We start from the raw sequence: 26,185 nt of genomic DNA, 5'->3' as shown, positions 1-26,185 counted from the left end.
CACAACATCCAGTGACTCATACAACTTAGTTGCTCTGTGTTTAATTTGGGCTGCTTGGTGCCTGGCCACTGCTGGTGCTTTTTTCCTTAATGGAAGTGGATTCTAGTGTAGACTAGTATGGAGTCAGGTTGAGCTCCCCAGGGTAAAGCAGGGGATCCAAAGAAAACACCTGGGGCGGGGGAAGGAGAAAAAGGAGGAGGAAAGTTGGGAAGGTGTCTCCAGGTCAGATGTGTCTTCAGATGTCATAGGTTCTCTGGTGACAAGTGTCGGTAGGGCAGCAGGAGCTCATGGGAGAGAGTAGCTGCAGCCTTTGAGCCTCCACTGGGTCAAGGGCAGGTCCGGCTGTGATATGGTGACCCCTCTAGCCACAGTCTAATTGATGTTGGCCCCTAAGAGCAAGAAGTTCTAGAGAGAAGGCAAAAAGGACAGTCAAGAAAGGTCACTTGCTGAGCCAAACATGCACTTCTGGAAGAGAAGGTTGAGTGGAGTAGGCAAGTTCTTACATCAACCAGAAGCCTTAGGGACCTTCGCAACAAATTGTCCCTATTAGCTGCCTGTCCCCAGGAATTTATCTGCATCTCCCAAGTTACTGATTTCTGTCAGATACCCACAAATGTCACCTTCCTTCTCTAAAATTTGTGCCCCCAGAAAAATAAGTCACAATTGGCTGTTGCCTGTGATACTCAATTCCAGGAAAATGCTGTCCAGGATTTCCTTGGAATATATTGTGAGGGGCTGGGGTTGTGGCTCAGTGGCAAAGCGCTTGCCTAGCATGTGTGAGGCACTGGGTTCAATCCTTAGCACCGCATAAAAATAAATAAAGGCATGTTGCCCGTCTACAACTATAAAAACATTAAAAAAAAAAAAAAAGAATATATTGTGGCTGGGTGTAGTGGTGCATGCCTGTAATCCCAGCAGCTCAGAAGGCTGAGACAGGAGGATCGCAAGTTCAAGGCTAGCCTCAGCAATTTAGTGAGACCCTGTCTCAAATTAAAAAAAAAAAAAAAGCCCCAGAATATAGCGTAGTGGTAAAGTGCCTCTGAGTTAAATCTCAAGAACTCCCTCTGTCACCACCACCAAAAAACCCCACTGTGAACAGCAAAGACTGGCACACAGTACCTCTGGGCCTATGAAAGTGTGCTCTGGTTGTTTCTGCCTCTGCCCCTGCTAAGTTCCTTCCACCTAGAAGGCATGCTCTATTTTTCTCCACACCATCCCCTGCTTCTGTGGATGGGAAGGCTGGTCAGTGACTAAGGAAACCCACACACCACCAATGAGATTCTAGGCCTGTTCAGATGGCCCCTCATCAACCCAGAAGTGGCATCTCATCTGACCCTTTTCCCATGTTCCTGCTGTGCACAGCTAAAGTGCCCTGCAGTCACAGATGCTCAGTGACTGTCGGATTGTTGAGAAATGAGTTTTGGTACATGAAGTCAAGAGTCCAGATTACAGATGCTATTTATACTCCAACATTTGAAACAGATTATTATTTTTTCTTAAAAATTAGGTCCAGGTTGTATGTGGGGGTCAGGGCTTGCTTCCATCTCCACCAGCCCCTGAAGCAGCCTCCCAGCAGGGCTTAGAGCCCCCCCAGATCCCACTTCTCACCTTATGAATCTGGAGCTCCACACTGTTGAGGAAGATGTTCCTTGGAACAGGGAGTGGAAATCCCTTTTTGAGCTGGGCTGGAAGATAAACAGCGAGAGGCGATAGACAGCATGAGTCAGCTGCTGGCTACTGGGTCCAAAGCTGGTTTAGGGTGGGGACGTAGAGGCCTGGAAAAAGCAGCCTCTTCAGGAGGGGATGGATGTGGACAGCTTCTTGGGCCTCTATCAACCCATTTGAGAGCCCAACCTCACCCCCACCTGAAGTGGCTAGGCCTGGGTGTGCAGTGTTCATGTCTAGGGACTCATCCCTGAGGGCCACATCCCTGAGGGCCACACTCTGCCTCTCCTTCTCTCAGATCATTGTTTTGCTCTTATCTCTTGGTCATAGATGTAGATGGTGAGGCCAACTGGAGAGGGAAGGGTGGGAGGTCTGCTAATTCTTAGGCAGCCGCTGGACAAGCACTACCTCCAGCAAGGTCCCCTGGCTTGGGACCCAGGGATGCTAACTCCAGGTGTCCTGCTAGGGGTCGACTATAATGTTACTCCTTTGGCCTCACTCCTATGTCTTTTTTTTTTTTTTTAATTGGGAATTGCACCCAGAAGTGCTTTACCACTGAGATACATCCCCAGCCCTAATTTTTTTATTTTGAGATAGGGTCTAAGTGGCTGAGGTTGGCCTTGAACTTGCAATCCTCCTGACTTGACCTCCTGAGTTGCTGGGATTACAAGCGTGCATCACTGTACCTGGCTTAACTCCTGAGCTTTGAGACAGCTTATCCCTCATGTCTAGGGAGCTCCGCCTGATGTCTAAGTCCATGCTCTCTCCCAGCTCCTGTGGTTCCCTGAGCTCCCTTCTATAGGCACCTGTTACACATCTGCCTTCTTAACAAGGTGGGAACTATGAGGCATGGGTCGTGGATTGCCAGCATCCCAGATGGCACAGAAGAGAGGCTCAACTTGCTGAACGAATGAACCAGGAATCCTGTGGGGAGGGGAGAACCCAGCCCTTGTACTCTGGTGCAGGTAGTGGCAGCTCTTCTTACCATTGAGAGAGGGGTAGATGACCTCGCGTGCAAAGACGTTGAAGATGGTTTCCATCTCCTCCACCTGGAGCACAGACGGGGCCAGAACAAATAGACACGAAGAAAGAGGAGTCAAGGGAGGAACATCCGGTCCCACCCCTGGAAAAATGGACGTCACCCCATTTAAGCACAGATGCTGACTGACTACCATTCTTCCAAACAGCCCCTTGCTCACAATGCAAACCCTAGTCTCTGCATTTACTTTCTGTAAGAGCATGCAGGCCCAGTGAATGCCGCACCATGATGTGAGTGCTATTTCGTGTTTCTTTATGCCACTTTATGTGAACATTGTTAGGTTTTGTTGCAAAAATATCACTGTTTGATTATAGAGTTTCCCCTGGTCTTGCTGGGGAAGTCAAAGGATGCATGCACTGTATTATGTCTCAGATACTCTCAATCCCTAAACCCACCCGTCCTCCAGGGGTTTGAATAAGGCATTGTGATGCTGAGCCATTCATATTCCAATTGTGAACATAGTCAAGAGCTTACTGTGTTTGAGGCACTGGGTCAAAGTGTTTTACATAACACACTGCCTCATTTCCTATCACAGGCCCCATTTATGGTAGATGCCATTATTCTCATTTTTCAGTAAAAGAAAATGAGACTCAGAAAGATTAAGCAACTTGTCCATGATCACCTAGCTAGCAGGTGGCACAGCCTGTATCTTACTCCAAAACTCGCTGTAAGAGCCTATTGCTCTTTAGCCCTCAGATGGAGCCCTTTGTATAAGGTAAACTTTCAGATATGGGATCTCATTCCTCCTGGCATCTCTGTCTGGGACTTGATTGCGTCTCCTGGAGCCTAACAGAACCTGTCTTGGCAAAGATGATTGAGAGACACTGATGAAAAGTAACTCACGTCGACAGAACCGATGTTGGAGTGTTTCAATTCGAGTTTCAGCTCACTGTGTAGAGAAAGAGACAAGTGTGGGTCACCGGGCCGTGACTCCCATTTTCTTGTCACCCCAGTGAAATCTGCAGTGTGTTTGGAGGCAAAGGCCTGTTGCCTGGAGACTGGGTAGCCCGTAGTTCCTCTGCAGTGTGTCCCTTGTGGGTTAAGGTATGCATTGTGATCTGAGAGGAAGTGCCATTGTTAAAAAGGATGTTTGCAGAGCATTTTAATAAGGAAATTATGATGGAATAAATATTAAGTGGAAGTGAGCGTGGTGGTACATTCCTGTCATCCTAGCAGCCCGGTAGGCTGAGGCAGGAGGAAGGCAAGTTCCAGGCCAGCCTCAGCAACTTAGCGAGACCTTGTTTCAAAATAAAAAATAAAAAGGTCTGGGGATGTGCTTAGTGGTTAAGCTCCCCTGGGCTCAATTCTCCAGTATTAAAAAAAAATTATATGGAAAAAGTGGAATATAAAACATTCCACTCAGTGTTTCCAATTGTATAAGGAATGTACTTAATGTACTGGGGATGTGGCTCAAGCGGTAGCACACTCGCCTGGCATGCATGCGGCCCGGGTTCGATCCTCAGCACCACATACAAACAAAGATGTTGTGTCCGCCGAAAACTGAAAAATAAATATTGAAATTCTCTCTCTCTCCCTCTCTCTCTCTCTCTGTCTCTAAAAAAAAAAAAAAAAAAAGGAATGTACTTAAAAAAGGCTAGAAGAGGGCTGGGGCCGTAGCTCAGTGGCAGAGCATTTGCCTAGCCTGTGTGAGGCACATAAAAATAAAGGTATTCTGTCCATCTACAACTACAAAAAAAAAATTTTAAAAAATGCTGGAAGAAAACAAACTTATGAGCAGAGCTAGTCTCTGTGTGGCAAGTTTAGGGGTGATTTTGTTTTTACACTTAGGTAATTTCTAACTTTTCTTGTATGAGAATGCATTATTTTTATAATGTGAAAGTGGGCAGTGATTTATATTAGATGGAAACATGACGTAAAGAGGGAAGCAAGGCCCCTCAACTGGTGCAGGAGTGAAGGAAGACAGTGGCTCGGGGCACCTGATCCCCGTGACTGTAGAAATCAGGTCTCCACTGATTTTCCTCCTGCTGGGCTCTCCTCTTGCTCTGGTTCCCTTGTTCAGGAATTCCAATGGCCCTGGGTGGATCTCCCTGCTTTCTACTCATGGGGTAGAATGAATGGTCTTTGAGAATTCCTTGGAGAAATCCTCATTCCAGTCCTTTGTGGGAGGCCATCCTCGCACGTGATTTGAGTTACCTCCTTGGCTGGGTGAGAGGTGCTTAGGCACATCTTGTGTCCAGAGCTTTCCCCACCCTTCTCAGGTCCGAGGGCTTGTCCGTGTGGAGGTATGTCTGGCCACTACCCCGAAGACCCAATTGTCGCCCCTGACCTTGGGATGCTGCCCCCTTAATCTTCATTGGATGGGATTTTCCCCAGAATTTTTTGTTCCCCAATAAAAGTCCACTCCCTGGCGTGTTCGCTCTCTCTCTCTCTCCCTAGCCTCTTCAGTCAACCTCGGTACCATAATAGGTGGCTGGAGGCTGGAGCTAGGAGGAGCCGTCCTGGAGCTGGTTTAAAGGTAATTAGAGTCTTGTCTCTTTAATTAAAAACTCCCTAGAGATTTCTCACGTTTCGAATCTTCATTCACGCGGGCTAAAATCTTTGGCTGTCCTGAGACCCCCAACCAGGAGGTCTGTGCCTACATGCAAACTCTAGGGAACTCCAGAAGTCCATCTGTCCCTACCAGCTTTCCCACTGCCCCAAAGGCTCACCATTAACTTCTCTCTCTCTCTCTCTCTCTCTCTCTCTCTCTCTCTCTCTCGGGGGAAGGGGTTACTAGGGATTGAACTCAACCACTCAACCATTGAGCCACATCCCCAGCCCTATTTTGTATTTTATTTAGAGACAGGGTCTCACTGAGTTGCTTAGCACTTCACTTTTGCTGAGGCTGGCTTTTGAACTTGTGATTCCCCTGCCTCAGCTTCCCAAGCCACTGGGATTATAGGCATGTGCCATTGCGCCCGGCTATTAGCTTCTCTTTTTAAAGCATCCTAAGATGTTCATTTTAATGGGGCCAGGGCATTTTATTAGCCCAAGCACATCTAGCAAGGAGCATCACCCAGAGCAGACAAGACGCGGGGCTTGCACACCAGCAACTTTGGAGGCTGCAGCAGGAGGATCACAGTTCAAAGCCAGCCTCAGCAGCTTAGTGAAGCCCTAAGCAACTTAATGAAACCCTGTCATGAAATTTAAAAAAAATAAAAAGGGCTGGGGACTTGGCTCAGTGTTAAAACACCTCTGGGTTCAATCCCCAGTACAAAAAAAAAAAAAAAAACCCACAAAAACAAAAATACAAAGATGTGGGGCTTGGCACAGAGGACATGAGGTATAGAGGACAGGTGCCAACCCCCAGGAGGCAGTATAATCTCTGCTGCCCAAAGCCTGAACTCTTTCTGCACTGATCCACCATCTAAACCTTATGCTTATGGATTGGGAATCTGGGCAGGGGAGCAGTGGGCAGTGGCTTGGGGAACGTCAATTTTCCATCCAAAATTTCTGCTTTGTGACAGTGGACACTTTTCCTCAGAGGTAAAGTCCTTGTGAACACAGCTTCAAGCTCTACCCTCCATCTTGACCTACACTATTCCTTTGCAGAAATTCCAGCTCCTCTGAAGCCTGCGGGGCGGGCAGGAGGAGCCTGGAGCGACAGGCATCTGGAGACACCTGGCGATTCTTCCCCCTTCCAGCTTTCTGCCCGAGGCATTGTCACTGTGCCTTTTCTAGAGGGCACTCAGATCTGGTGGAGAGCTGCCCCCATGGGTCACCTTCAGTCCTGAGTGAACCATGCTGGCTGTTACGGCCACTGTCAGCATGTCGCTGTCCACCCTCCTTCCTCTCCCCACTCCTGCTGTCTTACCTTTCTGGGGACACTGAGCCAACGATCCTATCGGAGTTCACGCTGATGGAGATGGAGAAGTTGGTTTTCTACAAAAGCAAAAGACCACTTAGGCACCTTGTTTGTTCCTGATCTAAGAAACCCCAGGCCATGTGGCCATGTGGAACGAATGGGCAAAAGCAGCCACCCAGGATTGTGGGTGGCTGTGCGGTGGCCCCACAGCTGGCACAAAAAAGGGAGAGCTGAGGCTTCATTCTCCCTTTTACTTGCCCAGGCTGACCTTGAACTTATGATCCTCTTGCTTCAGCCTCCTGAGTTGCTGGGATTACAGGTGGGTGCCTCGGTTCCTGGCACATGTCTCCATTTTAGTGAAAGTATTGGGAAGGGGAATAAGCCCAAATTTGAACAGGGACACTTTAGTCTGTTTGACTGAGTTCTTCAGAGCAGACTCCTAAGGGACTTTCACAGAGTCCCTGAGCCCTGGAGAAATTTAGACGCCACTTACTGACACCCATCTTAGAGACTGAGGATTGGCTTGCCAAGGGATGGCATTGAGCCAGGTGATAGAATCGGTCAGCCCCTCAAAGCCCCGTGCCAACTGTGATGGTCAGCTGTCCACCTAGGCCACTTCTCACGGGGGGGGGGGACTCCTACCTCTAACACCTGGTTGAGTGCTTGGATGGCACCACTGAACAGCTTCATTTGAAACCTAACTGATGTCCCAAAGACTTGTGACAGGAAAAGGGAACCAGATTGTGTCTCAGCCCAAGGACAGAAGGCTGGCTTCTGCTCATGTGTGGACAAGGTCCACATAGGCTTGAATGGTAGCCAAGAAATATTAAAAATGCATGAGCAACATGTGTGGCAGAGACTGGGTACACCAAGACCCATTTCCTTTTCTTCTGGGCACACAGTTGGACTACATTTCCCAGCTTCCCAGACAGTTAGGTGTGACCATGTGACTAAGTTTTAGCCAATGGATGGTGGGCATAAAAGATGTGAGTTACTTCAAGACCTGGTCAATTAAAAGACCTCTATGATCTTCCACCTACTTTCTGCATCTGCTGAACTGTGTGGAGGGGATTATGAAGCTTTAAAGGAGAGAGGAATCACAAGGCAGAAGGAACCTGGGTCCCTAAATGGCCATGTGGAAGGCCATCTGCCAACTAGAAACAACTGATTGATTTTATGTGAGATAAATTTTTTTACTGGATTAGACCACTAGAATTTATTTTTATTATGGTAATTAGCTTACTCTAGCTACATATGACTGATTATGACTGTTTTGAATTCTTTTTTATTTTTGCACTTTTTTGCTGTTGTTGTTTGTACTGGGGATTGAACTCGGGGGCACTCGATCACTGAGCCACATCCCCAGCCCTATTTTGTATTTTATTTAGAGACAGGGTCTCACTGAGTTGCTTAGTGCCTTGATTTGCTGAGGTTGACTTTGAACTTGAGATCCTCCTACCTCAACCTCCCGAGCCTCTGGGATTATAAGCCTGTGCCACTGTGCCCAGCAAGGCTTGTTTTATGGGCCAGGATATGGTCTGTCTTAGGATGTAGACATTTGAAAAGGATGTATTTCAGTGTTATGGGTCATGGTATGAGTGTTCTTCTTTTTTTGTTTTTACTACTGGGGAATTAAATCCAGGGTTGTTCAACCACTGAACCACCCCAAACCTTTTCATTTTTTATTTTGAGACAGGTCTCACTAAATTGCTGAGGCTGGCTTTGAACTTGTGATCCTCCTGCCTCAGCGTCCTGAGCTGCTAGGATTATAGGCCTGTGCACCACTGTGCCCTGAATGAGCGTTTTTAAAGCCTGTTAGAAAAAAAATCTGTTGGTGGATGGTGGTGTTGAGCTCTGTATCTGAGGTGGTTTTCCATCTAGTTGCTTTATCAGTTGCTGAGAGTAGATGTTAAAATCTCCAGCTATGGTCAAATCTCCAGCTATGTTAATTTGGGCAGTTAAGTTCTATGTATTTGCTGTGAACATGGGATTAGTGAATACTGAATCAATGCCCTTTGGGAAAATACAAGATTAAGTTCCTTTGTGTCTCTTGTAACATTTTGTTAACTGATCAATCTATAACTTTGTTCTATGAGTGTTTAGAGATACCTTACTTAACACGTATTATTGATTCCTTAACATTGAACTCATAGCCAATGGCACTATAACTCATGCCTGTATGAAGTATATATAACACACACATTTTCTCTGCTAGGCACATCACAGCCTTCTTGTACTTAAGAATTCTAGAATTCTAAAAAAAATGAGGAAATTAAAAAAAATAAAACTAAAAAAAAAAAAAAGAAAGAAAGATAAAGAAAACTAGAAATCTGGCTTCCCAGTTGGCCTTTTCAGGCTTGGGGGTAGGCATCATTTATTTTTTTTCTCTAGTGTTTGGCTAGAGAGAGAAGAGTTTTTTATCTGTGCTTGTTGGCATTTCTGGGCTGTTGACTTCTTCAGCTCCAGGTTGGGATATTTGAAGGAGGGAATTCATTACAGGTTGTCCTCCAGACCCTGAGATCCCTAGCTCATCTGCCTTCTCTCCCTGTTCTACAGAGTCTTCTTACATTTATTTTATATCCAGTGTCTAGGGTTTTTAGTTGAACTTAGCAGGAGGTATGGGGAAACGGACATCTATTCTATCTTCTTAGAATTGGAAGTTCCCCTTTTGAAGTTCTCTTTTTTGTTATTGAGTTATAAGAACTCTTATATTCTGGATACAAATTCCTTATCAAGTATATATTTTGCAAATACTTCCATTCCATGGGTTTCACTTTCTCATGCATCCCTTGAAGCACAAAAGTTCTTAATTTTGATGAAATTCAATTTATCTATTTTTAATTTTGTTGTTTATGCTTTTAGTGTTAAATCTTTGAAGATTTTGCCTAACTCATGTAGATTTATGCTATATGTGTGTATTTGTGTGTATAATGTATATATGTATGTATATGTTTACATATACATACATACATTTTAGTTGTAGGTGGACACAATAACTTTATTTTATTTATTTATTTTTATGTGGTGCTGAGGATCAAACCCAGAGACTTACATGTGCTAAGCAAGCGCTCTACCATGAGCCACAACTCCAGGCCCGACAGTTACGTTTCTTTTTAAGTTTATGTTTTAGATTTTATATTTAGGTATATACCCATTTAGAACTAATTTTTGTGTATAGTATAATAAAGGGGTATGATTTTATTCTTTTGCTGGTGGATATCCAGCATTATTTATTGGGGAAAAAAAACTATTATTCCTTTTGAATTGTCTTGGTCTCCTTGTTGAAAATCAACTGACCATAAATATGAGGTTTATTTCTATACTCATAATTTGTTCTATTGATTTCCATGTTTATCTTTGATTATCACAGCCTTATAGTCAGTTTTGAAATAGCAAAGTGTGAGTCCCCAACTTTATTTTTCTTTTTCAAAACTGCATTGGCAGTTCTGGGTAACTTGAATCTCAATGTGAATCTTGGGCTCCTGCTTGTCAGCTGACAAAAACTGACCTGGGGTTTTTGTTAAGATTGCAAATCAGTTTAGACAGCGTTGCCAAATATTATGCTGCCTTTAAACCTTCTTTAAGAAGGCAATTTGATATGCTGGGAGCAGTGGCACCCGCCTATAATTGCACAGTTGAGAGGCTGAGGCAGTAAGATTGCAAGTTTGAGGTGAACCTTAGCAATTTAGCAAGATCCTCATGCAACTTAGCAAGACCCTATCTCAAGATAAAAATAAAAGGGTCTGGGGATGTGGCCCAGTGGTTAAGTGCTCCTGGGTTCAATCCTCAGTACCAAAAAAAAAAGTAATTTTATGATTTTTATTTATAAAAATAAATACTCTACTTCCAGTTCTACTGAACGAGATGGGGGGATGTTTTAAATGTAAAAAGATTACAGCGAACATCTGGGTGCAGTGGTGCTCACCTGTCATCCTAGAGACTTGGAAGGCTGAGGCAGGCAGATTCAAGTTGGAGACCGGCCTGAGCAACTTAACAAGATTCTGCCTCAAAATAAAAAATAAAAAAGGTCTGGGATGTGGTTGGTTCATTAGTAGATTGCCCCTGTGTTCAGTCCCTAGTGCCTCAAACATGTGTATATATGTAGAGAGAGAGAAACACTGAGAAAGTGAAAATGTTCATCTTGGCTGGAGCGAAGCCTCGAGGTTTCTTGTCACTTTGACAGCAGGGCAGTTGGTGAGCCATGGTGATTTAGGAAGCCTGGTTATTAGGAAGGGGGGCCACTGACGCAGCTGGGAGACCAAATAGCCTTCTGCAGGTATCAGCTCTGTGGTCACCTCTCAGCTAAAGGAGTGACTTCCACCCATGGCAAGCAAGACCCTTTGCTGCCTGATCAGGGCCAAACTTACCACCCTGAGCTGGAAGAGTGGCCTGCGGTCAGAGGAGTTGGGCAGGATGCCGAAGGCTTGGACGTCCATCACAGGTGCAATGGTCACATTTCCAGGAGTGAACCACAGGTGCGGCTCTGATTCAGGTGATGCCTCCAATTGTACTTGCATATTGGGGAACAACCCGGCCAGCTAAAGAGAGGGAGCAGATATTCATAGCACAGCAGAGACCTCAGGAACCCTGAGATGCGGTGGGGAAGGCCAGATGGGCAGGTCTCCAAGGGGCAGATCTCTAAGGGTCCTAAGCCAGCAGGGGAAATATCCCAGGATGGAGGGAATCGCATTTTCCAGAAGTCCTTTCCAAGAGACGGCTGTCAGGGTGGGAAGGGGCACCTTGATGAAGTGTATAGGTGACACAGCACCCAGTGGATGTGTTTAAGTGACTTCAGATGGTCACCATGATGCCTTCCAAAGCCAGCTTGCCTTGTCTGGCGGGTGAGTTTGGGGCTGGAGCTTGAATGCTCTGCTCTGCCTCTGCCACTTTTCAACTAGGCCTCTATAGAAAAATCAAATAAATATTGATAATCATCAGCTTAGCCCCCAATGATCAGCCTGCCCAAGGCCCTGCATTTGTGCCGAGAAGGGCCTCTGCATGTGGGCACTGGTCGATTGCTTTTATCTCCCATGTGAGAATCTCGGGGGGGGGTGGGGAGATGCCATCCTCATCCCCATTTGTAAAAGGAGGAAACCGAGCCCAGCGAGGTTGAGTCCAAAGCTAGGAAATAGCAGAACCAGGATTCAAATCCAGGTGGTCAAATCCAGATCCCGTGTCCTTGTGCCACAAGGAGTCGGGGGATGACAGGAATTGATTTTACAGATGAGGAACTTTTATTTTTTTACCCATTTTTTTCTGTTGGGTAAACTGTACCCAGCCCATTGATGCATGTTCCACAGCACCCAAAGGGTCTCTAGTCCCATTTGAAGCCCTCTGCTGGTGCCCGGCCTCCTTCTCTCCCCTACTCACGTGCTCATTTGAGATGGTGACATTCAGGAGCCCGGCCTGGTGGTAGACCCTGCTGGCTGTGTTGAAGACGTACTCGGAGACTGCGAAGTAGACCATGCGGTCATATTGTTGGGGCAGCATCATGGCTGGGGCATCGAAAGGGACTGGGGTGCGTTGGCTTTGGCTGAAGAATTCACCCTGGAGACAGAGAACTTACCAGTCACCCCAGTTCCTACCTGTTAAGGATGAAGGTCTCAGGCAGAAGCATCCAAAGCCTGCCAGGTGGAGGCCTCCTGTGCCCTGGGGACAGCTGGGGTAGGGTTCCTCTCCAGAGGGAGGGGTCAATGTGCTCAAAGATTCCCTCTAGACCCACACTACCTAGGTCCTGACAGCTGCCTGAAACTGATAGCCCAAAGAGACCCAGCCGGGGGCAAACTTCATGGATCATTTCAGCCTTTTAATCAGGAACAGGACTACCCCTGGGGGAATGGACCCACTCTCCTGGTGGAAAATGAGCCACTGAACAAAGGAGGGGACTGGGGGCTCACGTAGGCTGTGGGTGATTTAGTGCGCATGTCAGTCTGAGCACTCAGGAATTTGGGTTCTGGGGCTGGGAGTCAGTGGCCAGCATCTGGAGAGGAGCTGTCTTGGGAGAGATTAGTGTTTCCTAGAGAGTCAGTCCAGCATCTGAAAAAAGGCTGATCTTGAGAGAGATAAGAGCTATCCCTGTCTGCCTCTCTTTTCCATTCCCTTCTCCCAGTCCTCACTATTTGGGGGTTTTCATTTTCCATATCCAATAGGAACCACTCATCAGCGTGGCATCCCTTTGGGGTGGACCAAGCCTCCTGTGTCCTCAGGGGACCACGACATAGGAGGCACAGCCATGGTGAAGAGCATGGAGTTTGGAGCCCCCTGTCAGGACTGGACTCCTGCGTCTTGCTAGCTCTGGACCTTCGGCCAGTTACCAACTTCCTCACCTAAAAAAGGGGACAGCGCTAATGGTGTGAAATCTCGGTCAGTTATTATTTGTACAAACTCTTAGAACTGACCCACAGCAAGAGGCAGGTAAGTGTGAGCTAAGGCAGCTCCAGGGCCTGGCTCCACCCACGGGGAGTGAAGAGGGAACACTGGGAATGCAGAGGGGTGTGTCCAGTTCCTCTGTGGCTATAGGAAATGACCACAATCTTAGTGGCTCCAAATTAATTCCCCACAGGTTTGGGGCCTGCGATGCTTCTGAAGGCTTCCAGGGAGACTCTGAAGCCTTGGAGGCCACCAGCTCTCCTTGGCTTAGGCCTCCTCCCCACACCTAACCTCCCGCCCCTCTTCTGTTCTTCACCTCCTGCCTCCCTCTTGTAAGGACCTGTGAGCACACTGAGCCCAGCAGGATAAACCAGGATAATTTTCCCATCTCCAGACCCTTAATCACATCTGCAAAGTGCTTTTGCCATATGTGGTGACATTTAGAGATTCTGAGGGTTAGGATGTGGACATCCTAGGGAGCCACCGTGCAGTCTGCAAGGGGTGATGCAGGCAGTAGTGAGTGTCCCCTTATGCATACAAGTGCCAGGTACCTGCTGGGAATCTTATGCACATCATCTCACTTAATTCCTGTAAACTCTGAGGGGTTAAGGCTATGATTATTTCAATTTAATAGAGGCTCAGAGAGGTTAAATAACTCTCCCAAGCACCCCAGCACATAAATGGTAGAGCCAGGACTTCAAGCCCAGGCCTTTGTATTTCAGACAGATTTACCTCATTGGTTCACAGAACCCCTGCATTAGGTCTTGGTCTGTTGTGACTAGTGCCACCTGTGCCCACCCTGAACACTGGTCAGGGTCAGTGACTAACAGGTAGATGAACTTGAAAGGAAAAGGAAGAGCTGACTCTGAGACGTGAAGCTGATGCTCTACCAGTCTTCAGTTCCAAGGTGCCCTCTCTATAGCCCCTTACCTTGATGGGTATGTCCACACTTTTAGAGGTCACCTGGGGAGCTCTAAACAGTCTGTAGTCAATACCAGCAACCTGGTCAATCATCAAGGTGACTGTGGGAAAGGAAAGAAGCAGCCTGTGAACATGCTGTTCCCAGCTAATTACAGTTGTGCAAGTTTATACTGCACACCTCCAAGGAACTCATTAGCATGGAAATGGGGTTGGGGCCAATTCATGGTACCTTTAGCCAAGGAAGGGAGAGGGAGAAGGAGTGGGGGGGAGTGTGAAGGGAAAAAGGAAGGGAAGGAGGGAGAGAGAAAGAGAAAGAGAAAGAGAGATTGTCTTATTTGTCCACTCGGCTCATTCAATTGAACCCAGGGGGTTCTCCAAGCTGTATCCTGAGCCACCCCCTCCCTTTTTGAGACAGGGTCTCACTAAGTTACTGAGACTGGCCTAGAACTTGCAATCATCCTCCTCAGCCTCCCCAGTCTCTGGGATTACAGACAGGTACCACTGCACTGGGCCCATTCAATATTTTATTGAGCACCTGCTCTACACCAGGCGTGATGCAGGTGCCAAAGAAACAGCTGTGAATAAGATGGGCAAAGTCCCTGTCCTCACGAGTCCAGAGGGGAAATAGGCAGTCAGACACTTAGCAGATAAATGTAACATTGCAGCTGTATCAGGCAGCAGAAGTCCGTAGGGTGATGTAGCCATGCAACTGGGGCAGAGCGAGCGTTGGCAACTTAGCTTGGACAGGAGTCAAGCCGGGTTTCTGAAGGAGGGGTTGCTGGGGCTGGGATCTGGAGGAGGAGGTGTTGAGTGGATGCAGGGGGGACATGGAGAGGGCATTCCTGGCAGAGGGGGCAACGTGGGTGCAGACGGTGCAGCAGAACGGAGGTGGTAGCTAGAGGGACTCATGGGCCCATGTGGCTGAGCGAGTGGGGACAGGAGCAAGATGACCCTGGGGACTGGGATGTAATGGACAGGTCAGACCACACAGGGCCTGCTACCAAGGCTGGGCTCAGTATTCTGAGAATCACAGGAGTCTGAGTCAGTCTCCAGGAGAGTTGGTGACCGCCCCTGTGTTCCTGTGGCAGCAGAGGTGAGGGTGGGAGGGCCTCAGCCCGACCCAGGGATTTCACAGCACTCTGTTTTGTTAAAGCAGCCGGCACACGCCAGATACTGGGTATTGAACTCAGGGGCACTCGACCACGGAGCCACATCCCCAGCCCAGTTTGTATTTTATTTACAGACCGGGTCTCACTGAGTTGCTTAGTGCCTCATTAAATTGCTGAGGCTGGGTTTGAACTTGTGATCCTCCTGCCTCAGCCTCTCAAGCCCCTGGGATTATAGGCATGCACCAATGCACCCGGCTTCCAGCAGGCTTTTGAATACCTCCTCAATCCCTTTTCTCCCCGTCTCCTGAGAACAGATCCCAGGAGAGGTGGTCACCCCAAAGCTAACTCTGCAGGATGGAGATACTCAATGGCAATTCTCCCAGGGCTGCCCCAGGGGTGACGGTTTCAGGGATGCCCAGTGACATGGCATCTGAAGGCACCCAGAGAAGCCGGGTGGGAGGGCTCCAAACCTGGCAGAGTCTGGAGGTAGGGCTTCAGGTGCGAGTCTGATGACTTCTTGACCACTTCGCAGATCTGTCGGAAGTGGGTGAGAAAGTGGGGTGAGTCCTTCCTCCGCCTCTCCCTGGCGATGCCCCTGGCTTCCCCACTCCTCTCTAGGAACCATGGTGGCATTCCTGTCCTGTGGGCCCCTGTGTGTGCGCGCAGGGCAGGGATATGATGGAAAGGAAGGAGAGACCACTCCCCCGTGCACACAGCACTTGGCCCTGTTCCAGTTGGACTGGCCGTTCACGCAGGAGGGCCCAGTTTACCTTCCTGGACTTTCCTGGAACCCACATTAAAAGTGGCTGGTGGTCAGGCTGCCCTTGCTCTGGGGTGTGCTATTGATACTGTCCTCAGGTCAATGTGGTGCTGGCGGCTAAGGCACCAAGAAGTGCAGTACTTACACGGAGTTACTAGAACAGGGGGACAAAGCAGTGGAGCTCCTTGGTACAGGGCACAACTCTGGACTCAGAGACTCCACACCCCATTCCCTGGCTCCTTTGACTCCTCTTCCTACTTGCTTCCTGAAACCTCACCATTAATGCCCCTCTGGAATAAGGGGGAGCCATGTCCCAGCACCGCGGAGGCTCCGCAGGCAGTACTGACTGCAGTCACTAGACGGCGCCAAAGCAAAGCAGAGGCGGGTTCCAGTGGATTCCAGGGTCCTCATTGGCTGCCAGCTTCCTGCTGGATCCCTCAGCCACGGGGTTCCAGGCTGGGGCGGTCTCAGAAGCTCCCAGTCTCGTAATTTCCCAATTTCAGCGATTCCTACACTATCTTCATGATTTTTGCCTTTCTCACTTTTGAACCGTCTGTTATTTCTACCAAGTGGTCTTATTAAAATCACATACATTTAATAAAAATATAGAAACTATCTCTTGTCAGTAGAAAACTGGTATCCTTTGGCATAAAGAGAGAATAACTGGGAAAATGAATATGAAGGATTTAGAAAAATATGCTCTGGAAGTATGGCCAGATGGTGCTGCCTAATTAGATAATGCCCTCTTTGTATTTAGGGGAAAAAAAAAATTGTTCAGGATGCATTAAACCCCACTGAAACGTCCTGTCTTTGACATAAGAAAGAGAAAGAATACTGCAGCTGGAGTTACTTATTCTGTCATTCTGCATAATTTAATACCGAGCTTCATAATTCATATAATCAACTCTGGAGATTTCTGCATTTTGAGAAGCATTGTTTTAGTGCAAAATTCTAATCTAAGTCAGCCAGAGGTTTCCAGGTAGACCCAACCAGCCTCTCCTGGACCTTTGAGCCAGGCAGTGTTACTCAGGGAGCCAGCCCTCCCATGGCTTGGAGTGTGACCTCCTTAGATCTTCTCCATTGTCCCCCAGGTCCCCTGGCCAGAGATCCTCTTTCTGCAGAGCCTCCTGGAACCTGGAACTCACAGCTCTATGGGAACTTAAGTCAGGGATGACATCTGAACCTGTCCATTCCCTGGGCTCAGCCTCCCTAGCACTAGCCTCATTCCCTCTGGACAAGTGGCATCCAGATTTTTCAATTGTAGGTCAGTGACTGCAACCCACACAGGACTGTTGGGGAGCTCAACTATCTGTAAAAATAGCCTTACCCCCATTCACTCAGCTCTTACTCAGTCCCTGGGTGCTCACTAGTTAAGTATATCACATTGCCTGGTCCTCAGAATAGCCCAGCAGGGTACATGTTATATCTTGTGATTATTCCTATTTTACAGATAAGAATCCTAAGATTCGAAGAGGTTAAGTCAGTTATTTAAGACCTTACAGCCAGATGATGACTGAGCTGGGATTTAAACTCTGAGCATCTGACAACAGAGCTCAAGTACTCAACAGGGAAGAGACCAGGAGGTGAGTCCAGTTGAGACAGGGCTCTGAGATGTGAGTGCGCTGAGCCCCACTTGTATACCAGATATTCTGTGAGTTTATCTCATGAAATCCTCACTAACTTTCTTCAAGGTAGGGGTCATTGTCTCCAGTGGGCTCCCTGACTTGTCCCACAGTGCATGGAGTGTAAAATGAAGAGGTATCTCTCTGCCTCCAAGACCAAGGCCATTCTCACTGCTATTCTCAATATGGGGTCTTACTTGGGAAATCAAGTTCTTAAGGTGAGATAGATACTTTAGCTTTTCTCCTAAAAAAGTTTTTTTAAGATATATTGTGGTATTTAAATCCACAGAACACCTGGAATTGAATTTCTATATGGTGTGAGGGAGGGATTCAAAATCATTTATTGCCAGTCTTTCTCACTAGTATTACCAACAGTTAGATAATCAAATAACCTTGGTCAATTCCAAATGCCAGTTTAGCATGCGTGATCACACAAACTTGAGAAAGCCTTGACATTTGCCTTTGCACCATGAATGAGGAAGGTGTTTCTAAGCAAATTCAAATGGCAACATACTTAAGGGAAAAGGCTCTTTCCAAATATCAAATAAGTAGATGCTTAGTGATTCATGTACTAATGACCAATATGTGTATCTTTTTACCTGTTTTTCTAAGATTCTTTTGATATTGCTTTCAATTCTTTTATGGAAGAGATTCAGGATCCATCTGAAGAGAAGAGAAAGAAGGTCAGGATACATTTTAAGGTGAACTGAGACTCCCAAAAGGAAGGCTACCCAGGGATCTGAACTTTCCCCATTTTATCTCAACAATGAGACCCAGGCAGATGAATTTAATCCAAAGGGGGAAAACCCTGGACAACCTTTAGTATAACTATGTACATCTTAAAGCCCACTTCTTCCCTAGCCCCCAGGTCTAAGAATGAGTAGCAAACCCTGTTCAGCCAATCGGAGCTCATGCTGATTAGTCTAGGGATGAGCATGTGACCCAATGTGGACCAATGAGAGCTTTTCCCAGGGCTTTTATGGTAAAGGATGCTTTCACTGAGGTCCAAGGAAGCCTGATTTCCCAGTGACCATCATTTCCACTCTAGGGTGGGGGACCCTGCCTCAGAATGAAACCAATAGAGAAAAAAGCAGAACCAGGAGCCAGAAATTCCCAGTGATGCTGGTCAAACACCTGGATCCAGTCAGAGCTACGACTCTATCCCCTGGCTTCCATGGGAACCACTCAAGTTCATTCCTGCCTCTTTTATTTTGATTTTGGTGCTGGGGACAAAACTCAGGGCCTCGGGCATACTGGGCAAGTGCTCTACCGCTAAGTGACACCTCCAGCCCCAGTTTATCAACAGATGACTGCTAAGACATTGTAGAATCTTCTTGTAATGGATTAGTTTGAAAAGGAAACTTGCTTTCTGATGAGGAAGGATTTCCAAATACACGCAAAGTGAAGAAAAGCTAGGGATGTGAGATTGTATACAGCACGCTCCTCTCTGTGTAAAAACTAAAAGACTAAATACCCACCTGGGCAGTCAGAGAATTTCAGGACTCACACCTGGGACGCTCAGCCTTGGTTGCTGCTAGCAAGGAGAATTGATGGGCAGGGAACTAAAGTGGAGAGAGATTTCCCCACCCTGTACCCTTTTGCACATCTTGAATTTTGATAAATCATCTATTAAAAACATTTGAAAAAATTTAAAGCGTAAGGTGGGGGTAAAGCCTATTCTTTATACCTCCCCAAGCCTGCCAAACAATTTTTTTTTCCTCCAGCAGTTCAACAGTTTAGTTTAGTTACTTGTTAATTTCATGGAGATCCGACGAGTTGAAGCCACTGCAGATAAAGTCACCTGCAGAGCTCCCTCCGACCACAGACACCCCCCTGGCAGAAGTGAGGACCGGGACAGGGTTCCCACACTGTGTTCTTCCAAAGACTGCAGTCGAGGGTGAAAGGTTGTTGGAAACACGGGGACTAAGTTACTTGACTTACTCTGGCAATCTTTTCTCTCTCGTGAAGTTTCCTTTGCCATTCGGTTCCTGCTGGCTGATGACTGGTGAGGTGCAGAGCGGATGCGGGAGGTGTGTATTACAATAGTAAAACCAGATACATGTGCTTCCTGGGTTCTATAGAAAGCATCCTAAACTTTCCAGAGCTCTATCCCCGGAGCAAACCTGGGACCCACAGCCTGCCTGAACCTTGGTCCCTGGATGGGCCTGAGCTGTCTGGCTGTTGCTGTAGACACCCTGGTTGGGGTCCCTGATGGCTATGGTTGGGGTATTGCTTCCAGTAAAACCTTCTACACCCATGGGTAGGCCTACAACCTGCGCCAACATATTGAAGCAGTAAGAGTTTTTTCCATGGGTCACAGACTCCGTGAAGTCACCCTGGACTCCTTCCCTGCCTTCCTGCCCAAGTTCAACCTCCTCTCCCACTTCCAGTGTCAGCACTTGTCTGCGGCCCATCATCTCTCACCTTGACAACTGTCTCTGCCTGCAACCTGTATCCTTCTCTTTGTGCTGCCTCACTCTGATCTCTCCTAAAGATGCTGTCTTTTACAGCAAAAATCTGATTTTATCACCCCCCTGCCTTCTTAAAATCTTTCAATGGCTTGCCACTGCCCCGTAAGAGAAAATCCATAATCCTGTTCCTGCCTAATCCTTTAAATTCTCCTGGTAACCCCCACCCCATCCTTTTGAGGTACACTGACTTCTTTTTACTTCCTGAAAAGCACAGCATTTTCATGCCTCAGGATCTTTGCACGTGCTTCTCTTTATGCCAGTAAAGCTCTCTCCTCCCCTTCCCATTTTGCTTAAATTCCAGGCTCATTTCTGATATCCTGTCTTCCAGGAAATTGTCTCTATACATAAGCTAGGCCAGTCCTTCTGCATTCAGAGCACCTGGTCTCTCCTTATGAGCATGTCATCATAATTATATCAAGTGTAGTTCATTACATACTAAAATGTTTAATACCACACTGGGGTAGAGACTCTGTCTATTGCTTCCTCTTATATATATCCTGATCTTGCAGTTAGATCAGGATCTGGTAAATAATAAGGGAATCAATAAGTATTTGTTAAATGAATGAGTTGGTAAAGCTACAAACTCTCCTGTTTTGGTCAAGACCATGTTTTCTCTGTCTATATCCCTAGAACCCCAATCATGTAGCAGCCGCCAACAACCAAACAGCTGAAAGATTTTTCTGGCCACACTATGTGTGTGTGTGAACTGCATAGAATTTCATGAATTTGCTCCTGAGAAATGGGGACTATGTCCACCTGTGAGGGTTTGGATATGAGATGTCCACCCAAAAAGCTCTGTGTCAATGCAGGAGGGAAACGATCAGATTGTGAGAGTTATAACCTGATCAGTGGATTGATTCATCTGATGGATTAATAATTTGAAAGGACTATTTACAGTACTGGGAGATAACTCTAGGCAGGCAGAGCATGGCTGGAAATGGAAATAGGAAGTGGAAATAGGTCACTGGGGCCGTGCCTTGGGGTTTATAATTGGTCTCTGGCCTTGCATTTCCTGTTTTCTGGTTGCCATGAGCTGAGCTTTCCTTTGCTGTCCCTTCCCCATGATGTCCTGTCACCTCAGGCCCAGAGCAAGGAAGGTGGCCAACCACGGCCTGAAGACCACTAAAACTGACAGCCCCAAATATACTTCCTCCCCTAAATGTTCTTGTCAGGTGTTTGGTCATAGCAACACACCGCCTGGTTAAAACAGTGCTTCGAGGGCTACAGCCTCAACCAATCTCCTTTGGCAGATTCCGGCTGAAGCCTCCAAGCATTTGTGCAGAAAACATTAATCAGTGAGTAAATGAACAACTAACCATCTCTGCTTCCCAAAACACAAATCGCCTGCAAGCACAGGATGGCAAGTCTCCACGCTTCGGTGGGCATTTTGATCTTGTCAACGTGGCCGCCCAGAACATTAACTTCTAGCAGAGAGGGGCTTGGCTCTTTACCCTGTGTGCCCCTGCTGCCTGCCAGGTCCAGCTCTGTCCTTCCGATTTACCTCCCAAGCCCTCTTGCTGGGCTTCTGTTGCTCTGCTGCCCCACCATGTCCTGGTGGTGGCCGTGTTCCTCCATGGGTATCCTTCTCTAAGGCGCCAGTTTCTTCTAGATCTGCAACGCCCTTCTCCCCCTCTGACCTTCAACCCAGGGTGATACTGGCCCCCTGCTGTCACCACTCTCAGGTGCAGCACTCCTTGTAGGTTTCCACCATTCAGTCGACTCTTTGATTGACAGTCCCCTTATCAGGTAAGCCTGTGGAGTTGCCCTCTTTTTCCTGCCAGGACCTGAGTGATGCTGTGACAACTCAAATACTGGGAAAGCAGTCGTGCTGGAGACTGCCACTCATTCAGTGTCCCTGAGTATCCCCCATGGGCAAATCTCGTTGGTGTGCTGGGTTCCCACTGAAGACCATCTTGCCTGGGAATCAGCATGTGTTTTCTTAAAGAGACAGATGGTAAATGGTTGGGGCATTTGCCTGTCCTGTGGGCTCTGTTGCTAACTACCCAGCTTTACTATTGTAGAGCTAAGGCAGCCACTACCAAAATGTAAATGAGCGGTCGTGGCTATGTTTCCATAACATCTTATTTACAGAAACAGGTGGCAGGCTGAATTTGGCCCACGGACTCCTGCTCCTGAAGACCCTTGAAATCTTGCTCTTCTGCCTGTTAGAGGGGCTGAATGAAGGTTGAGCATGTTACTGTGGCAGCACTATCTCTAGCCAGTGTGCTGAGGTCACTTACTTTAAGCTTCCAGAAATGCGGACGCTCACACGGCCAATGGAGTTGCTGCAGTGGTGTACGGAGGCAGTGGGTCGTCCAGTCTCGTCCTTGCCCAAGTTCAGAGAGACTGAGATGGAAATGCCATCCACCTTCAGATCAAACGAGCCTTTCAGGTTGCTGGTTGGGGGAAATGAGAAGTAAACTGCTGTATAAACTGGGTCACCATCAAGAAGAGCAACCAAGACACAGCCCCAGATTTGTCTCCCAGGTTCCCACTAACCAGCTGTGCCTCCTGCCTGGGCCTCCACTTCTCTTTAAAAACAGTGTCACTGAGGATTTGCTATGTGCTAGGCACACTGCTAAATGCCTTACCTCCGTTGTTTTATTTAAACAACGGCATCTCTGAGACCATTTCCCAGATAAGGAAACTAATGCTTAAGGATTGTTGGATCTGGGTCCTTTATAGACCCGACTTTGAATAACCAGGGAGGGAGGGAGGGTGTGCCCTTGCCCAGAGCTGAGCCACATTCCTACCGGAGTGCTACTCACATGAATCCTTTTTTCACCTTCCAGTTCCCACCCAAAGACAGATCATTGTTGGACAGGGAAGCCCTGATTCCCAGCCCTGGAAGTAGACTCAGATCTGAGTTTCGGACCTCGAAGCGATGGATCTTCAGGCTGGGGAGGAAAGCAGATGTCAAACCCATTAAAAAAAAACAAACAAAAAAAACCCCAAAAAAACCAGGGGCATGGGGCTGAGGTTGTAGCTCAGTGCTGGTATGCTTGTCGTGCATTTATGAGGCCCTGGGTTCGATCCTCAGCCCCACTTAAAAATAAATAAATAAAATAAAGGTATTGTGTCCATCTACAACTAAAAATATTAAAAAATAATAATAAAAATAAAAAACAAAAAACAGGGGCCTGTTTATCCCTGAGTGAGTCCCCTCCCGTTCCTCTCACTCTCTTTTGAATATATTGACCTAACCCACAAAGGACCATCTGACCGTCTCATGTGCCTCTTTCAAGATCCGCTCAGCCTCCTCCAGGAAGCTTCTCCAACTCTCCAAGGCCAAGGCCCTCCTCTCTCCTTTGACACACATCCTCACAGCTGCTCCTGTCCACCCTGCTGACCTGACTCTGGTGAGCACCCTGTGAGGTGGCCTGGCTTTACGTGTCCTGTCTCCACCCTGAGGTCTCTAGGAAGCAGCTGTCCCCTCTGCTCTTTGCCCCTCATTACTTCAAATAGAAACAAGGGCTCGGGGCTGTGGGTGAGTTACGCATACGCGAAGCCCTGGGTTCCATCCCCAGCACCACAGAACAAAAACACGGACTCACGGTTCGGATCAGAGATCATTCCCTGGCAACCTGTGGGATATATCTATATTTTTTCCTATGTACTTTTTTTTTTATATAAATTATGAATCAGCTGTAAAAATGTGGGCAAACAACTAGATTTCTGGCTTGTCTTGAAAAAATCCAAAGGAAAATGCCACGCTCCCCATGGCATTGACCAACTACAGGCGAGAAGCGCTGTCCTCTTTATGTGGGCACGCACCATGCTCTCCATTTGATTATTGGCTCTTAGATCCATTCCCTGGCCTTCCCCTGCTCTGAACCACGTGGACTGGGACTGACCTGTGCAAACTACATTTCCCAGGCTCCTTTGCAACTGGCTTCTAGTTAGAATTGGCCAATGGGAAGTACTTGAGGGAAGTGTAGTGGAGGGAAGAGGGAGAAGCCAGGGTGTTTCTTCTTCTCTCTCTGCCAGGAATTGCCTTTGGCGGTGGTTCCACGTCCACAGTGGGGTCAGCTCCTATCAGACACCTCTTCAGGGACTGAGTCTTTCTGGAGGACTGACCGAGGGCTTGGGAATGATTTCTAAGGGTCTCTCTTTCGTTCTGATGATTCAAGGAGCACACATCCCCTTCTGGAAGCCCCACAAGAGCTGGCCATCATCCCTCTGGCTTTGCCGACTCCCTTCCCCAGGATCCTAGGTTTCCATCCTTCCTCCTCTGCGGCCCCTGATTTGGGGAAAGGAGACCTCACCTGTGAAAATTGTAGCTCACCCGTCCAAACCAACCAATCTTGAAGTTTCCTGAGAAGTCAGGCAACCTGATGGCCGGCAGCTCCTTTCTCAGGGTGGCCACTGCATACTGGTTTGCTGGGTGGGGAGAGGGAAAAGAAGGATCTGTGAGCCGAGTGAGTTCATTCAGTGGGAGGCAGATTTGGTGGCCGGGCTTTAGAATCACACACGCTGGGTTAGAACGCAAGATGTGCTGTGTGCGCACGCACACAAAGTGTTAAGTTTTGCTGTGCTTAGCAAAACAAGGAGTTCTGTGAGAAAGTATGAACTCTTTGAACTGTGTCCTTGTTGCTGTCTTAAGAAGATAAAAGAATGTTCTGCCAAGTGTAAAATTTATATATATATATATATATATATATATATATATATACATTATATATATATATATATATATAAATTTTACACTTGGCAGAACATTCTTTATATATATATAATTTATATATATATAATTTATATATATTATATATATATTTGCCTGGGAATAACTAACCACAAGTTAATTGATAAGAAATATGGAGCACTGTGACCATAAACAAAGTTTTCCTGAGAATGTTTATCCATGCTTGTAAGGATTAAGCTGCCGAAAGGATGTTTTTTCTTTTCCCTTATTTTAATTAACAGTGCTGTATAAAAGAAGGAGAGGAAAAAGTAAAGACGGTGCTCATTTTCTACTGAATGCGTGTGTGTGCGTGTGTCTTTCTTAAGCATCTCTGCTGTACCAGGATTACAGATTGTCAGCGGGTTCTGACAATGTGCCACTTACTACTGATGCAATCCCACGTGAGTCCCTTGAGCCTCAGCCTCCTCGTCAGGAAAATGGTAACAATGATAGTGACCTAAAGGCTTATTAAATTGGGTTGGGACTCAGAGCACCAGGTAAATGGCAATCATTGTTCTTTATTCCTTCAACAGATCTTGAGTAATAATGAATTACAGGGGGCTCTTGAGGAATCATCTGCTACATTTGGTCAAATCTCCTGCCCCTTCACTATTGCCTGGACAGTTTGTTAGCAGATTTTTAGGTCTGGCCCCAGTCAATATTGAGTGGATCCCCAGGATCTGTTTTTTTTTTTTTTTTGTACCATGGATTGAACCCAGGGGCGCTTAACCACTGAACCAATTCCCCAGCCCTTTTTATATTTTATTTAAAGATGGTGTCTCGCTAAGTTGCCGAGGCTGGCTTAGAATTCATGATCCTTCTGCCACAGCCTCCCAAGCTGCTGGAATTACAGGTGTGGGCCACCATACTTGGCCAGCAATACTAGTCAAGTGAAGTGCTCTCTTAGTGAGCCCCATCCCCAGGCACCGCCCCCCGCCCCCCCCCCCCCCCCCCCCCCCCCCGCTTTTTAAGAACTTGACTTTTATTTTTTATTTATTTGTTTTTTATGTGGTGCTGAGGATCATACCCAGTGCCTCACCCATGCTAGGCAAGCACTGTACCACTGAGCTATAACCCCAGCCCCCTTTTAATTTTTTGGGGGGGAATGAGGTCTCACTAAATTGCCCAGACAGGCCTTTAACTTGAGATCCACCTGCTTCAGCCTCCCAAGTGATGGGATTACAGGTGTGCATCACACCTGGCTCCCAGAAATTTTAATGTGGGAAAATTGCTGACCTAGTTTTTACCCTCTGATATTCAAGATGAGGAATTTGAAGCCCTGAGAGTGACATATCCCAAGATGTCCAAACCAGGTGGTGGAAGAACCCCAGCCTGTGACTCATTGTCCTTGTGACCACACCATTCTGGTGGGCAGCAATGGGCCTCAGAAAAAGCAACTCAGTTCCCTTACCATATTCCAGGCCTTTTGTGGTGATCCTGGCCACAACTCCAGGATTAGAAGCTCCTTCTCCAAACCTGACGGAACTTTCCAGCAGCAATAGGACCACTACCACATGGTACGGTCTGGCCATCATCCTTGTTCTCCTCAGCTTTCCTCTGCAGAGGTTGGTCAGAGGCTTTTCGTAGGAGCCTCCCTTACCAAAGTTGAAGGCAGAGGCTGAGGTACTTATAAAGCCAGAAGCCGGATGAGATCTGAGCCAACTGGGGAGTGGGGTGGAGGTCTAGTTCCCAGCAATTTGAGATGATGAAAAGGTTGCTTGTGAAATTGTTTGAGTTTTATGT

At 47.1% G+C, this 26,185-nt stretch overlaps 1 protein-coding gene across 1 annotated transcript; it reads right to left on the bottom strand.

Moving 5' to 3' along the window:
• Positions 1-44: 44 nt before the first annotated feature.
• On the bottom strand, positions 45-25,974 carry LOC114100434 (lipopolysaccharide-binding protein-like). The gene is made up of 13 exons (XM_027945130.3): positions 25,854-25,974; positions 24,027-24,141; positions 22,002-22,157; positions 17,890-17,953; positions 15,379-15,442; positions 13,809-13,900; positions 11,880-12,056; positions 10,877-11,047; positions 6,519-6,586; positions 3,548-3,593; positions 2,651-2,714; positions 1,609-1,685; positions 45-405 (listed from the first exon to the last, which is right to left on the bottom strand). The coding sequence occupies exons 1-13, from the start codon at positions 25,972-25,974 to the stop codon at positions 373-375; spliced, it is 1,248 nt and encodes a 415-aa protein (XP_027800931.3). The 3' UTR covers positions 45-372.
• Positions 25,975-26,185: the final 211 nt, after the last annotated feature.

Source organism: Marmota flaviventris, chromosome 2 (genome assembly GCF_047511675.1).
Source record: "Marmota flaviventris isolate mMarFla1 chromosome 2, mMarFla1.hap1, whole genome shotgun sequence".
In the NCBI taxonomy this organism is placed as follows: Eukaryota; Metazoa; Chordata; class Mammalia; order Rodentia; family Sciuridae; genus Marmota; species Marmota flaviventris.
The sequence above is the reverse complement of the archived record's forward strand: the minus strand, read 5'-3'. Positions and strand labels throughout refer to the sequence as shown.